Below are 15,493 nucleotides of genomic sequence, written 5' to 3'. Positions count from 1 at the left end.
AGACCCAATGCAGCCAAAAATAAATAAATAAAATAAATTAATTTTAAAAAAATAGAGGGCTTATGATTTCCAAGCTTCACATGAACTCAATTTTTACAACCAAGGTCATTTATGATTATTTAATGAGAAGTAGAATTGTCATATGGATGAATAATTGTATTTATTACTCAATTAATGCATTTTCTTTCTACTTGGAAAACTAAACTATGAGAAGGTTGTTTGATGAATACAGAACCTCTACACACAGTGGACGCTCAGTGAATGTTAAGGAATCGTTTTGATGGCTCCCTTCAACACCTATATTACTAAAAGAAAAAACTGTCAAATCAACCTTGATAAATGTCTCATCCAATCACGAATAATGTTCCTTTCTCTTGTTCCCACATTGACCCCTTGTCAACCCTCAACCTTCTGTTTTCTATCTAGTCACACCACCTTCAAAACAAGTTTCACAGCATTTTAAATGAAAACTCAACTCCTACTATGAAAAGAAAAATGTGTAACAAATGTGCAAATTCCCAAAGGGGAGTCTCCTTTATGACCAAGGCTTCTCCATTTTTATTCATTGCTGACTTTAACTGTACTTTTAATTCTTGATTAGCCATATTTTAACTCCACAAAAGCAATAAAATTTTAATGACTACATGTAATTTACTTAATCTAGAGAACATCCTCCTGTAGACATTAGCAGATATACACTGTGGTACCTCTTTTATTTTTCATTTTAAAAATTAAGTTTAGGGCTTCCCTGGTGGCACAGTGGTTAAGAATCCACCTGCCAATGCAGGGGACACGGGTTCGAGCCCTGGTCCGGGAAGATCCCACATGCCACGGAGCAACTAAGCCCGTGTGCTACAACTACTGAGCCTGCACTCTAGAAGCCCGTGAGCCACAACTGCTCAGCCCACATTCCACAACTACTGAAGCCCGTGGGCCTAGAGCCCGTGCTCCACAACAACAGAAGCCACCGCAACGAGAAGCCTGTGCACCCCAACGAAAGAGTAGCCCCTGCTTGCAGCAACTAGAGAAAACCCATGCACAGCAATGAAGACCCAATGCAGCCCAAAATAAATAAATAAATTAATTAATTAAAAACAATTAAGTTTAATAAACAGTATTTTTTACCATGACACCCTGCAGTACAGTTTTCTAATAATTAACACATTTCACAGTGTAAAGTCTGGCTTCCCTATCAAATCACCACTGAAGGTCAAGAATCCACGTGTCTGTCCTTTACAGTACTTTGCATATGGTACGAGAGCAATAATATATTTTAAATAAATGGTTAGATAAATAATATAAATAGGTATTACCTGAATCTATTCCAGTAATAGTTAAGAAACCCTGCCGTAATTTTGTCATGACTACTCATCCAACCGACAGAAGTTCAGTCTTATTGCAGTCTCCCAAAAGAAATATTATGCAGGAAAAAATGTATTTGACTTTTAGGAAGAGGGCTTTTACTGTAAATAAATGTGGTATCTCCCCTCTTTAGTCATCCCATTCCACTGTCAGTCATGCCAGCTTGCTAGTAAGCACCTCTTCTGCCGCCAGTTCAACCCCACTTCTTCTTTAAATTTTTCAGAAAGCTTCAATATATAAATTCTTAATCTGTCAAGAGTGCTGCCAAAGACAGTTTTATCAGCATCACATACTTGTTGAGCACATATACATCTTTGTAAATGTATGTAAAAGAAAATTGAGTAGGAAACGTATTTTATGAGACTTTTATAAATGTGAAATTTTATGCAATTTTGTATTTGATTTTTGTATAGGCAGAAATACTCAGTGTCCTCAGTCACAGAAACATCATCCAGTTTTACGGAGTAATTCTTGAACCTCCCAACTATGGTATCGTCACAGGTAAGAACTCTATTTGACTTTTTTCTTTCCCCAATTACCTAGCTTTAGATTCTTTAATATGCTAAAATGCTTAATATTAGGTTCTGTCATGAATTGTGTGCTACTGTCAGATGTCACTTTTGTTGCTATAAAGCATTAATAAAACTGATTATATCAATATAATTAAGAATGGTGTTTCCACTTCTACCCATGTTTAATTGTGCTAATTATATCTGCGTAAATGCTATTTAAATGCACTCGCAGCTGCAGTACCAATATTTAAAGGTGCCATTTAACTAAAATTTCATTTAATTAGTTGAAATGAGCGATGTTTTTTGTAACTCTGTGACCTTTTACAAATTAAGATTTCTTGAGCTATTCATGTTATAATTCTTTGCAAGGCATTTTAATCCCGTTAGAGCATTCTTTCTTCAAGGCCTCTGACATGAGAATATTTTTCAGATTTGGTCATCTGCGTTGATAATGACCTTGATCTAAATTATCACATAATTTGGAGCAGCAGTTTATAACTGATGGAATTACCCTTTCCAAAAAGGAGCACACAGAAAATTTTGCCTTATAAAAACACAGAAAGGCACATATTTTTAACACTTTATACTCATATTTGTATAATCCAATGAGCAACTTCAGGTCTATGATAAGTATAGTGCTCAATTTTACAATACGTAACTTTGACCAGGTTCTTTATCACGGCAGTTCTTTGATCAAAACAAAGCAAACAAGAAAACCTTAAAAGATTAGCCCTCTTTTTTACTGTAGTGTTAAGGACTTGGATTGTCTTTATATAAAATAACAAAACACCCTCAGTAAAAAGGGCTGGATTAGGTACTTCCTTATAAATTATCTCATCTAATAGTTAGAATAACCCTATGAAATAGATAAAGTAATTTTATTTCACATAAGAAACTAAAACTCTAACTTAAGTACTTTCCCAAGGTTACCCAGCCAGTGGTAGAACCACAGTGGTGTACATTTCTCAATTTGATTATACAGAATCTCCTCTTCTTGTATGCAAGAAGCCTGTGAGCACACTAGATCCAACGGCTGTGGAGGGCCGACTGTACTGCTCCATTTTATATAAGGGACTTGAGTATCTGTGGATTTTGGTATCTGCAAGGGGTCCTGGTACCAACCCCCCACAGATGCTGAGGGATGACGTACATACACGAACTGAGTCAAGTGTGGAAGATCAAATGGGTAGGGGATGATAGCACTTGCCCTGCCTCTTGAAATGAACACAAATAAGTCTTAGTACGGGAAGGTTAAGGCACAAAGAGACAGGCACACACACCTTGATCACCCCGCCTAGCTAGCTCCCCCCCTTTAGAACCTCATTGTCTTTCTCAGATGTTGGGGTTCTGAGGGGGGAATCTTGAATGGCTTGAATCTATTCCAACCTGAGTGTACTTGTTAATAGAAAAGGTTATTACAGCAGGCAGCTGTTGTCACTCATACTGACGACTTGAAAGAATAATTTATCAGAGTGATGGAATGGAATGAACACCAGAATAGGAATTGAGAGATGAAATCTTGTCCTGATTCTGCCACAGCTGCAGAGGTGGGTCACTGATGATCTATGTGTCAGTTTTCTCATACGTGAAGGAAGGGACTAGAATTGATGATTTCTGGGTGAGAGTGTGTATGTGTATGTGTGCACCTGTGCATGTGTGTTTGCTGAAACTTCTCATCACAGAGATTTTCTAAAATCTGCTTATAAGACCTGGAACAGAGTCCAAGAGGCAGCTACCATTTTATTTCCCTTGGAAGGGAAGTGAACATCTTTCTCCCAGATCTGCAAAGAAATGGGGTGACGAGAATCTCAATCTCCAAAGTCAAAAGAAAAGATACAATAGTGGACCACCTTTGCTTTGATCTTTGGAAACCTTAATTCTGTACTACCGTGCAAGCAATAACCATGAACTGGAGTAACTATCATAATTTCAGACAAAATAGGCTTAAGAAAAGAAATATTACTAGAGATAAATTGGATCATTTCATAATGATAAAAGGATCAGCATATCAGGAAGATACAGCAAATGTAAATGTATATACAGCTAACAATAGGTCCTCAAAGTACATGAAGCAAAAATTGACAGACTTTAAAGGATAAATAGTCAGTTCAACAATAATGGATTTCATTACCCCACTCTCAGTAACTGAGAGAACAACTAGATAGAAAATCAGCAAGGATATAGAAGACTTGACAAACGCTCTCAACCAACTCTCCCTAACTCACATACGTAGAATACACCACCCAACAAAGAATATATATTCTTTTCAAGGGCACATGGAACATTCTTTAGCATACATAAGTTAGGCCATGAAATAAATCTCAATATATCCAAAAGGACTGAAAAGTTCTCCAACTACAATAGAATTAAGTTAGAAATTAATGCAAGAAAGAAACCTGGAAAATTCCCAAATATTTGGAAATTAAACAACATATTTCTAAATACCCAGTGAGTCAAGAAACTACAATGGATTTTTAAATACTTTGGACAGAGAGAAAAGGAAAATGTAGCATATCAAAATTATAGGTGGCAGATAAAGTAGTACTTGGGGGGGATTTATAGCTTTAAACATCTATGGTAAAAAAAAAAAGGTCTGGGCTTCCCTGGTGGTGCAGTGGTTGGGAGTCCGCCTGCCGATGGAGGGGGCACGGGTTCGTGCCCCAGTCCGGGAAGATCCCGCGTGCCACAGAGCGGCTGGGCCCGTGAGCCATGGCCGCTGGGCCTGCGCTTCCGGAGCCTGTACTCTGCAACGGGAGAGGCCACAGCAGTGAGAGGCCCGTGTACCGCAAAAAAAAAAAAAAAAGGTCTGAAATTGATCATTAAGCTCCAACCTTAACAAATTGCAAAAATAACAGAATAAACCCAAAGCAAGCCCAATGAAAGGAAATAATAAGGATTAGAGCAGAATGCAATAACATAGGAAACAGAAAAATAATAGAGAAAATCCATGAAACTAAAAGTTTGGTCTTTGCAAAGATCAGTAAAACTGACAAACCTTTAGCTGGACTGACCAACAAAAAAGAAAATACAAATTAGCAAAACCAGGAATGAGGGAGAGGATAGCACTACAGTCCCTACAGAAATTTAAAAGGATTATAAGGGAATGTTATGACCAAATTTATGCCAACAAATTAGACAATTTAGTTGCAATGAACAAGTCCCTGAAACGATAAAAAATTTCAAAACTGACTCAAGAAGAAACAGAAAATCTGCCCAGAACTATAAGTAAAGGAATTTAAATTTATAATTTAAAATATCTTCATAATGAAACGCCAGACCCAGATGATTTCACTGGTGGATACTATCAAATGTTTATAGAAAAAATAACACCAGTCCTTCCCATACTCTTTCTGAAAATAGAAGAAGGAACACTTACCAACTCATTCTATAAGGCCAGTATTATCCTAACATCAAAGCCAGATAAAACATAATAAGAAAACTGCAGACCACTGTCCCTCCTGAACATAGATGCAAAAATCCTTGACTACGTATCAGCAAACTGAATACAGCCACCAATAAAAAGGACTATACACCACAACCAAGTGGAATTTATCCCAGAAATGTAAGGTTGATTTAACATCTGAAATCAATTAATATAAAGCATCATAATAGATAATAGAATAAAAGACAAAAACCATTTGGCATTCTACAACACCCATTCACGCTAAGAAATCGCAACAGGCTAAAAATAGAAGTCAATTTTCTCAGCCTGATAAATAGCATCTATTAAAACCCACAGCTGAGATCTTACTTAAAGGTGAAAAATTGAATGTTTTTCCCTTAAGGTTGGGAACAAGGAAATGAGGTTCTGCTCTTGTCACATCTAGTCACCATTGTACTGGAGGTTCTAGTCAGTTCAATCAGGCAAGAAAAAGAAAATAAAAGGCATCCAGGTTAGAAAGGGAGAGGTAAAACTGTCTTATGTGGCATGATTCTCTAAGACTCAGGACACCCCAGGAATCCACAAAAAACTACCAAAACTAGTAAACAGGGTAAGCAAGGTCACAAGGATCCAAGATTAATATACAAAAATTAATTGTAGGGGGCTTCCCTGGTGGCGCAGTGGTTGGGAGTCCGCCTGCCGATGCAGGGGACACGGGTTCGTGCCCTGGTCCGGGAAGATCCCGCATGCTGCGGAGCGGCTGGACCCGTGAGCCATGGCCGCTGAGCCTGCGCGTCCGGAGCTTGTGCTCCACAACGGGAGAAGCCGCAACAGTGAGAGGCCCGCGAACCGCAAAAAAAAAAAAAAAATTAATTGTATTTCTATATACTGGGAATGAACAGTCTAAAAATGAAATTTAAAAACCATTCCATTCACAGTACTATCAAAAAGAATAGTACTTTGGTATAAATTTAATAGTATTGGGGTATAAATTTAACATAAGAAGTGTTAAGACTTGTGCAATGAAAAGTACAAAACATTGCTGAGAGAAAATAAAGATCTAAATAAATGGAAAGATTACATGTTCATGGCTTGGAAGACTCAATATTGTTATGACGGCAGTTCTCCCAAATTGATCTACAAATTCAAAACAATTCCTGTCTAAATCTCAGCACACATTTTTTGTAAGAAATTGACAAGGTGATCCTAAAATTCACATAGAAATATAAAAGACTGGAATAGCCAAACCAGTTTTAAGAAAGATCTAAGTTTAAGGTCTTTGCCGCATTTCAAAACTTATTATATAAAGATGTTAAAAAAAAAAAACTTATTACAGATCTGTAGTAATTAGCATGGTGCAGTATTGACACAAGGACAGGCATATAGAGCAATGGAGCAAAATTAAGAATTTAGGGGAAAAAACCTTGCATTGATGGTCAATTGATTTTCAACAAGTGTCAAGACTATTAAATGGGTAAAGGAGAGTCTTTTCAACAAACTGTGCTGGGAAAATTAGAAATCCACATGCAAAAAAAAAAAAATCTTAGACCCTCACCTCAAACCATACACAAAAGTAAACTGAAAATGGATCATAGAAATTATCAAATTGTACACTTACAGTATGTGAATTTTAAGATAGAGAATTTATATCTCAAAGCCATTTTTAAAGGAATGTTCTCACTTTCTTGGCCTTTTGTGCTTCAAATTTGAGGGCTCTTCTAAATCCTGATGCAACAAATACTGATTTGTTTGCATTGTCACATAAACCCTCTGACTTATGTGTTTCATCTTATCTCATAAGAATAACAAATTTTTGAAGAAATACCTATATTCATGCCTACCTTTGTTTCAAATACATTCTTGCAACATTCTTGTGTTTCTGAATTCCATCTGAATGTATTTGGATTTCATTGTCAGCTCAAGTTTTATTATTCATTCTGTTAGTGGTCTTGTCTTTGACAGATTTCTTACCAGGATGATATTCACTTTTAGAAACTTTTAGAAACAGCATGGAACAGTTTTTATAAACTTTTAATGCCTTTTGTTAATTTAACACATTTTCCCAATGAAACTATGAAGTCTTATTTCTGAAATGTGCCTTGGTTTTAATTATATGCTTATGTTTCCTTTGAAAATAGAATATGCTTCTCTGGGGTCACTCTACGATTACATTAACAGTAACAGAAGTGAAGAGATGGACATGGAACACATTATGACCTGGGCCACTGATGTAGCCAAAGGTAATGCTTCATGTATTCTTACAGAATTGATGGAGAGCATCCTGACATGGTGACTTTAGTCGGAGGATTTCTTATTCTGTATCTTAAGATGTTCTTTTTTCAGACCAAAAGTAGCAAGAATTCTGCAGCTTACTGTGCACATAATATTTTAGATCCTTGCCTTTCTACTCCTGCATTCCTTTTCTCTTCTTCCTTTCTTTTTTACCAAAAACCAAGTTCCAACAAAATCAGTGGCTCCAAGGCAGCATTTTTGCCCTATTTTGTGACATTGTAATTGACCAGCTTGTTTGATACATTAAATGGAAAGATTATAATTCTGTTGTGCTGCAAGTCTCTACTTAGATGCAGTATCCAGAAAACATGACTTACTGTAGGATTAGTTCTACTCATTTCGGATACATAATAATATGCTAAAAATAGTAACCACTTGGAAAAAATTTTTTTATTTATCCTGCCATGCAAAAGCAATTCAGATTTTATTTTATATTTAATGTAAACTTGGAAATCACCCTTGGAAATGAAATATTTTTAATACACAATATGCCTAAACAAGGTGCCTAGTTCTTTTTCCCTCATAAATTCCTGCATAGACAAATGCTTTCTAAAGCAATTTAAATTCCATTTATTTTTATCTTTTTATTTTCCATTTTCCTAACTGAATGTTTCTGAGTTTTATTTATAACTGTCAAAGTTGCTTTGGAAACAACTTAATCTAATGAATGCTGATGGTTACGTTTGTATTCTAGCAACCCCTAGAAAGCAAGTCTTTCCAAATTTTACTGGAGCAATTAACTCCTTTGCATTTTGCTGCTCCAATCTCTACCAACATCTCTTTACAAAGCAAATAAAGGGATATTTAGCATCCAATAAGGAAAGCAACTCATACTTTGCTTTCACTGGGAAGTTACACAGGGACTTCCAAAAGCAATAGCCTTTCCTTTGGGGAATTATCTTGTCTGCTTTAAGTTTCATCAACACCTGCCAAATTCTTCAAATGGAGAAAGTGAAAATTAAAAACCAAAGTTTCATGCTAAATGCTGCTGCTTGAATGGTACTTCATTACCTTATAAGAATAATAAGCTCTATGTTTAGGATGGTATACCTAAGGCTTTGGCTGTGTTAATTAACTTAATTGTGTATTCATGCATCAGACGTCTCAAATCAGCCTTAAAATTTCACATTCTTCAAGACATTTTCATGTAACATCATAGCCACTTCTCTGCATATCAGTAGGCCACCTGTTTGTAAGCGCGGTAATGTGCTATTATTGGAAACTGCCTGAAGCCTTGTGGAAATACACTTACAGAAATGTAAATACATATACAAGCAGTTCTTGACTTAAAACACTTCACCTTACAGACATTTGCATTTAGGGTGCTCAGCCAATTACACCCATCTTATTACTTAATGGCACTTAAGATGGATAGACAGCAAACAAATCAACCGACACCAGTCACTCAGCTTCCAGCTGTACACCCTCCACTTAAGCTTCTCTGGCCCCCAGCCTGTAAACCTCATCCCTCCTGGTCCCTTCCCCTGCAACAGTCCCTGTCTGTAGGGCAAGTCCTTTGGCTCCAGATCAGCTCAGTCATTCCTGTGGTTTCTCAAGAGCCCTGGCACTCTGTATCAGAAGTACAAGGAAGAAAAGGAACAGGACTAAATAGCACGCTGGAACTAGAGGTAAAAAACAGGGATGGAGAAAATGGGAGTGTCCAGAACCACATGGTAATAAAATCACTTTTTGGTGGCTGATGAATTAATCTGAAAGGCAAGTTCTAATGTGTTTGGACTCAGGTGAGAAGCGTGAGGCAGAGAAGAGACTTGTTTATGTGTAGTCACAAGTAATACTTAATACTTGAAATGGCCTACGAAAGGAAGAAGAAATCAGTGCTTTCAGAATGACTTCTACCCTCTCTGATAAAGCTATGTGTAGAACTTGGAGATGAAATAGGAAGGCTTGATTTTTGTTGATTCCATTTTGAATTCAGCTGTGCCCTTCAGTTTGACCATGACTGAAGCCACTGAAGCAACAAGATGTTGAGAAATCAAAGGATGAATAATTCATTTCAAATAAGAGTGGATTCGTGCATTTTGAAATAGGCATTGCTTAACATCACTGCAAAGAGAAAACCTCCTAAAAGGCAAAAAAAAAGATTCTCTTCTTTCTGGGTGGGAAGAGGGATAGAGGGCAGACCAACCAGTATATCTGAAATTGCTACAGGTCAGTCAACAATGGGTAAAAGGAACAATTAAAGCAAATAAACCAGGATCCAATCTCCAAATGGTCATCATTGATTCCAAATCTCCCCAGTGACTCCTGTGAAATCTTTTTTTAGGAAACTCTGAATCTTAAAATTGATGAAAATATTTTTCAGCATTCCTGTTTTTTTGCAATAAACATAAGGCAGACAGAATTGTAGATAGCTCTATAAAAACACATTAAATAGAATTTTATATGATTTTGATTACAACTTTTTATGTACACTAAATATTCTATAAATGTATACTATATGTTATACACAAATAATTTACAACACTTTTTCTCGTAATAGCTGCCATGAGGAAGAAAAGTGCCTGTATTTAAAGCTTCTGTGCTTGAGCGTTTTTTGAAATTCTTTATTGTCAGCAAATGTAGAAATGATCTAGGTCTACCTCTAATAGTTAATTAAATAGTTTCTACCTGAAAAATTATTCAGGAATTTGATTCTTAAAGAAAAAGAGAAATAACTATGAAATTCTGTCATAAAAATTATTAAAAGTTACCTGAGTTGTAGCTTTTGAATTTTCAGAGCTTCGAATATGTAGAACTTAATATTAGAAGAAATATTTCTTTTATTCCAGTTATATCTTGTTTAAGATCATTTGAATTCCTAATACTTTTGTTGACTCTTCAGTAATATCTTTATATGGCAAGAGTTTAAATTTTTTGAAACTTTTCTTTGTTCTTTCATGATTCTTCACTATATAATAATCAGAATGTAGAAAATAATAGATTATTTTTAAAATTAGCTTTTATAAAACTGAAATTTTCTATATACTGAAAAAAAGAACCAAGGCCTAGTTATTAAATTATTTTTCAATAGATAGTTCATTAGGGCTTCCCTGGTGGCGCAGTGGTTGAGAGTCCGCCTGCCGATGCAGGGGACACCGGTCCGGGAGGATCCCACATGCCGCGGAGCGGCTGGGCCGGTGAGCCATGGCCGCTGAGCCCGCGCTTCCGGAGCCTGTGCTCCACAATGGGAGAGGCCACAGCAATGAGAGGGCCGCGTACTGCAAAAAAAAAAAAAAAAAAAAAAAAAGGTAGTTCATTAACCAAAGGAACCTGTTTGATTGGGGTGAGGGGCTATTCCATTGTTTAGAAAAGACAACTTGAGAAATAAAGAGAGGAAATGTTTCAGTAGAAAATGCTCTTGTTCTTTATTCTAAGGGGATAGACTGTATAAATACTGGGAAAGAGTCATTTTTTAATTCAAAATAATGAAACTCTATATACATCCAATTTACTGAAGTAACCTGATTTTCAGTATGTTGTAGAGAATTTTGGAGTACATTTAAATATATATTATCTCGAAGATTTATCCTTGTAAGAAGAATAAAATATTTTGTAACTACTGTATATTTTTCTATCTGAGGATCCCCAAATCCTTTACCAACCACAACTAATGAATCCAACCAGTTCTCCCCACCCCTACCCCACCTCCACTCCCAGGGTCTTACTGGAATGAGTACTGAGAAACCAAGCTTCACTGGGTAACTGCAGACATGCAAATGAAAACTGAAATTTTTGGTCAGAACTTTGGCTGATTTAGAAGGCAGTTGGTAGTATAGAATACCTTAGTCATTGGAGCATTTCTTCCAGTGGTATCTGTGCTATTTTCATGCAGACTCCAGAAAATTAAGGTGTCCTTATTGGGTATTATAAGAAGCTAGCTTTATCCACAATCAAATTCCAACTTCTAAGAGGTTAAAGCACATAAATTTTTCTTAGCATATAAATTTTCTTAATGTGGGCATATCCTGTCCCTATTTTATCCATCATGGAAGAACAGAGCACATGAATTTAGTTTTTGCTATTAAATCCTTTGCAAAAATATGGAAAGTAATACTGATGTTTAAAATAGAAAGGTAATACTGATGCAATGTTGAAAAATTATATTAATAGGCCTTTCTCCCTTTTTGTACAAAAAGGAATGCACTATTTACATATGGAGGCTCCTGTCAAGGTGATTCACAGAGATCTCAAGTCAAGAAATGGTAACGTAGTCATATGTTTTTATTTTACCTATTTTATTACAAAATACATGCACCGTTGTATAGAAATAGGCATCATGCTTTCCATCTCTTTTGTAACCTGCTGTTTTGACTCACTGCTGATACTGTGTAAATCTTTCCTCTATTAATAAATGTTCAAATCCTCCACATTATTTCAAGAGGCTGCATAGTATTCCACTGTATAAGTAGCACAGAATATGGACATTTGGGTTTTTTACATTATTTTTTCTATGATAAGAAATGTTGAAGTTAATACTTCTCAGTAGAAATTTTCAACACATCCCTAATTATTTCTCTAGAATCATTTTCTAAAACAGGTATTGCTGGTCAAAGCACATAGTTGTGTATTTCTAGTTCTTCTATTTTTAGATGGCTCTCTGTACTAGCAGTTTGGAGTTTTGTTCTTGTTACTCCTGAGTTATTTGGTGTAAATTTTTTATGTCACTCACATTACCCGAAGGAGTGCCCAAAAATGATCAGCACAGGTTTGGAAAGTAAGAGCTTTCTTTTTCTTCTTCTCTACTTCCTAAAGTTTATTTATGATCCTGTATTTTATAATTCGGAGAGTGAGCACTTTTAAATGGCAGGATTAGATGTTACCTTCAAGTAGGAGTGGTAATAGAATGCTTTGTCCATTACATCACTTGAAAATTAATGGAAAAAGGCAGTGGGATTATTTAGCTAGCCAGCACTCAGAGTTTGCCTCAGAGTTTGCTACTTAAAAACAAAAAATCTTGCTATCAATTCATTCACATGCTTTAATTTTTTACTTGCTTTCTAAGTGATTCTTCTAAGTATGGAGGAGGAGGAAAACAATTTATTTTTAGAAAATCTTTAAATCACTGCAGTTAAAATGGGTAAGTGCTAATAGTGTGGTCCTTAGAATGGGTAGTCGTGGCCAGCAGAGGAAGAGAACTCGGGAATCCATCCAGCTGCCCAGGACCTTGATGCTTGCGGGGGTGGAGAAGGGGAAGTTGTCGGCAGCTGCCACTCCTCAGCAGTCCAGGTTGGACCAGCACCCTGACCCTGACAGTTCACTCTGGCTGATTGTTCTTGCCCTTTTCTAGGTTTCATCACTTATCCTTTGGCTTTTCTTAGACATAAGCTTCCTGGAGCTAAATACTTTTAATATATATTGGCTAGCAGGAGGTCATTAGGAAATAATACAGAATCTAGTAGGAAGTATCAGAGTTTTATGACTTTGTACATTTTCAGTTCTTGCTCAGAGTTTCAATCCAAATAAGTTGTTTAACATCTCTCCTTTTAATCTAGTTTACCAGTATATCTTATATATCCCATGAGAGGAGAATGGTTAAATTATCCAAGATGTCATTATGAAGACTAACAATGGAGAATGTTCCCATTTTTAGAAATTACAGTTTGAGGGCTTCCCCGGTGGCACAGTGGTTAAGAATCTGCCTGCCAGTGCAGGGGACACGGGTATGAGCCCTGGTCCGGGAAGATCCCACATGCCACGGAGCAACTAAGCCCATGCGCGGCAACTGCTGAGCCTGCGCTCTAGCGCCCATGCTCCGCAACAAGAGAAGCCACCGCAATGAGAAGCCCACGCACCGCAAAGAGGAGTAGTCGCTGCTCGCCACAACTAGAGAAAGCCCGTGCACAGCAACGAAGACCCAACACAGCCAAAAATAAATAAATATAATAAATAAATTTAAAATAAATAAATAAATCTATATAACTTAGAAAATGAAAGTCCTACTATTCTGTCTCCACCCCCACCCCAAAACTGTTAAAAGTTTGATCTATATTGTTTCAGTGTGTTTGTGTTTTCACATCAAGTAACTACACAAACTGTAAATTTATTTTTGGCTGCGTTGGGTCTTCGTTGCTGTGCGTGGGCTTTCTCTAGTTGCAGTGAGCAGGGGCTACTCATCGTTGCGGTGCACAGGCTTCCCATTGCAGTGACTCACAAGATACGTATGTGAATATGTTCAATAAGCAGATAGATATATAGTTTTGAGGCTGAGATCTATTTGAGAGTGTTAAGATGTAGTTGGGGCTTTTATGGGAGTGGGCGAATAAGAGCATAAGAAGGGAGAAGGCCAAGGGCAGAATCCTGAAGGAATGTTTCTAGCCTTTCCTTTGTAAGCCACACAGTGCCTTGAACATGGTAGTTTAGCAATACTTATTAGCTGTTACTAATGACCTTGATAAGTGGAGAAAATAACCTTTGCATGATCCAGTACACAGAAATAGCCTAAGGGTAAATTTGATACTATATATAATAAGCTATACATTTTTTCAAATAAAAAAATATTAATACTATATTCAGTTATTTAAAAAATACTTCTACTTTTTTTTATCATAAGATTAATAAGTGTTCATTTAAAAAGTCTAACATTATAAATCTGTGTACTAAAATGTACTGTGTCCAAGTTGATCTTTTCATCTTCTGCCTACCCCCCAAAAAAATTATTCCTTCATTCCCTTCTCGGTGAGTGACAATACCAGTTGCCTAATCCAGTAATCAAATGAAAAGGAATTACAGTTCGATTGCAGAGTTCCTGTTCTAACCATTATGCTGTATTGCCTCTATTTTATTTCCTCTTTGAGTTCTCTTCCTCCTCCCCCATAGCCAATAATCCAAGCCCAGTTGATTCTGCTTCCTGTTTCTTGACTCGGTCCACTTCTCTCCTGTCCTTTGCCACAGCCTTAGTGCAGGCATCCTCATCTCTCTTGGACTACAACACTGGTGCACACAGTGATCTACTTACCTGTGTTCTGTTCCCCTCTGCACATTTGACCGTTTCATTCCTCCACTTAAAATCATTCATTGCCTTTCCGTTTCTCACAAAGGCTCTTCTGGACCTGGCCTGTGCCTTTTCCTCTGCTCCTGACCTTTTGCACAAGCTCACTCTTCTGCTTAGAAAACTGCTTTCCTCCCCCAGGTCTCCTCTTTCTCGTTAGCATAGCATCATTTCTTCCAGGAAACTTCAACCTCCTTACACTGTGACTTCTTAGACTGCTCTTTGGTCCTATGGCAGTCTCCATGCCTCTCATCATGGAACTTATCCCGCTTTATTATAGATGTTTAACTGTCTTTACCATTAGACTGTAATCTCTACCAGAGCTGAGACAATGTCAGTCTTGCTCACCTTCCTCTGCTAGAACATAGTACATGGCCTTGCCCATAGTATATGCTCAACAAATATTTGTTAAATGAATGAATGTATGAATAAGTAAATAAATGAGTATTATCTCTGCCTTCAAGAAAATTACTCTTCAACTGGGAGGAAAAACCATATATACCATGAAGTAATAATGCTAATTATTCCTCAGTATCATGTTGACAGTCTAGTGGCAGAACCCAAGTAAAAATTTGGTTCTCTTGACTACTCCTAATCTATGCCTTTTTTGCTGGACACTACTGCATTTAATTTAAACCAGTGTTTTGAAGCCTTTTTTAATCAGCACCTCATAGAATTAGTTTTTTATTTTTATTTTAATGTCAGCTCCTTTTTACAAAATCCTCAGTGCAGTAAATACTTTAATTTTACCTTTCATAATGCCATATGGAAGATAGAAATAGAAGTTTATAATATTTTTCAGTATAACTCAAATTAGATGAGTTTCATAATTTATCTTTTTTTTTCCTTTTAGTTGTTATTGCTGCTGATGGGGTGTTGAAGGTAGGACTCTTTATTTTAATTTTTTAAAATTCCGTTAATTTCAGATGTAGGTTTTGTGACTGGTAATTCTTGTAT

The 15,493-nt window shown here is 36.6% G+C and overlaps 1 protein-coding gene across 3 annotated transcripts in view; it reads left to right on the top strand.

The window, feature by feature from the left end:
• The window catches only part of MAP3K20 (mitogen-activated protein kinase kinase kinase 20), a 172,273-nt gene that overhangs the window by 79,117 nt on the left and 77,663 nt on the right, over positions 1 to 15,493 (top strand). For all 3 annotated transcript variants that reach the window (XM_082657753.1, XM_082657752.1, XM_082657751.1), the window contains 4 exons: positions 1,776 to 1,863; positions 7,395 to 7,496; positions 11,685 to 11,750; positions 15,390 to 15,418. In XM_082657753.1, coding sequence (XP_082513879.1) covers positions 1,776 to 1,863; positions 7,395 to 7,496; positions 11,685 to 11,750; positions 15,390 to 15,418 — 285 coding nt within the window. The remainder of the gene's footprint in view (positions 1 to 1,775; positions 1,864 to 7,394; positions 7,497 to 11,684; positions 11,751 to 15,389; positions 15,419 to 15,493) is intronic.

Source organism: Grampus griseus, assembly GCF_964374135.1.
Source record: "Grampus griseus genome assembly, chromosome: 7".
NCBI lineage: Eukaryota > Metazoa > Chordata > Mammalia > Artiodactyla > Delphinidae > Grampus > Grampus griseus.
This window is presented reverse-complemented; position numbering and strand designations above follow the sequence as displayed.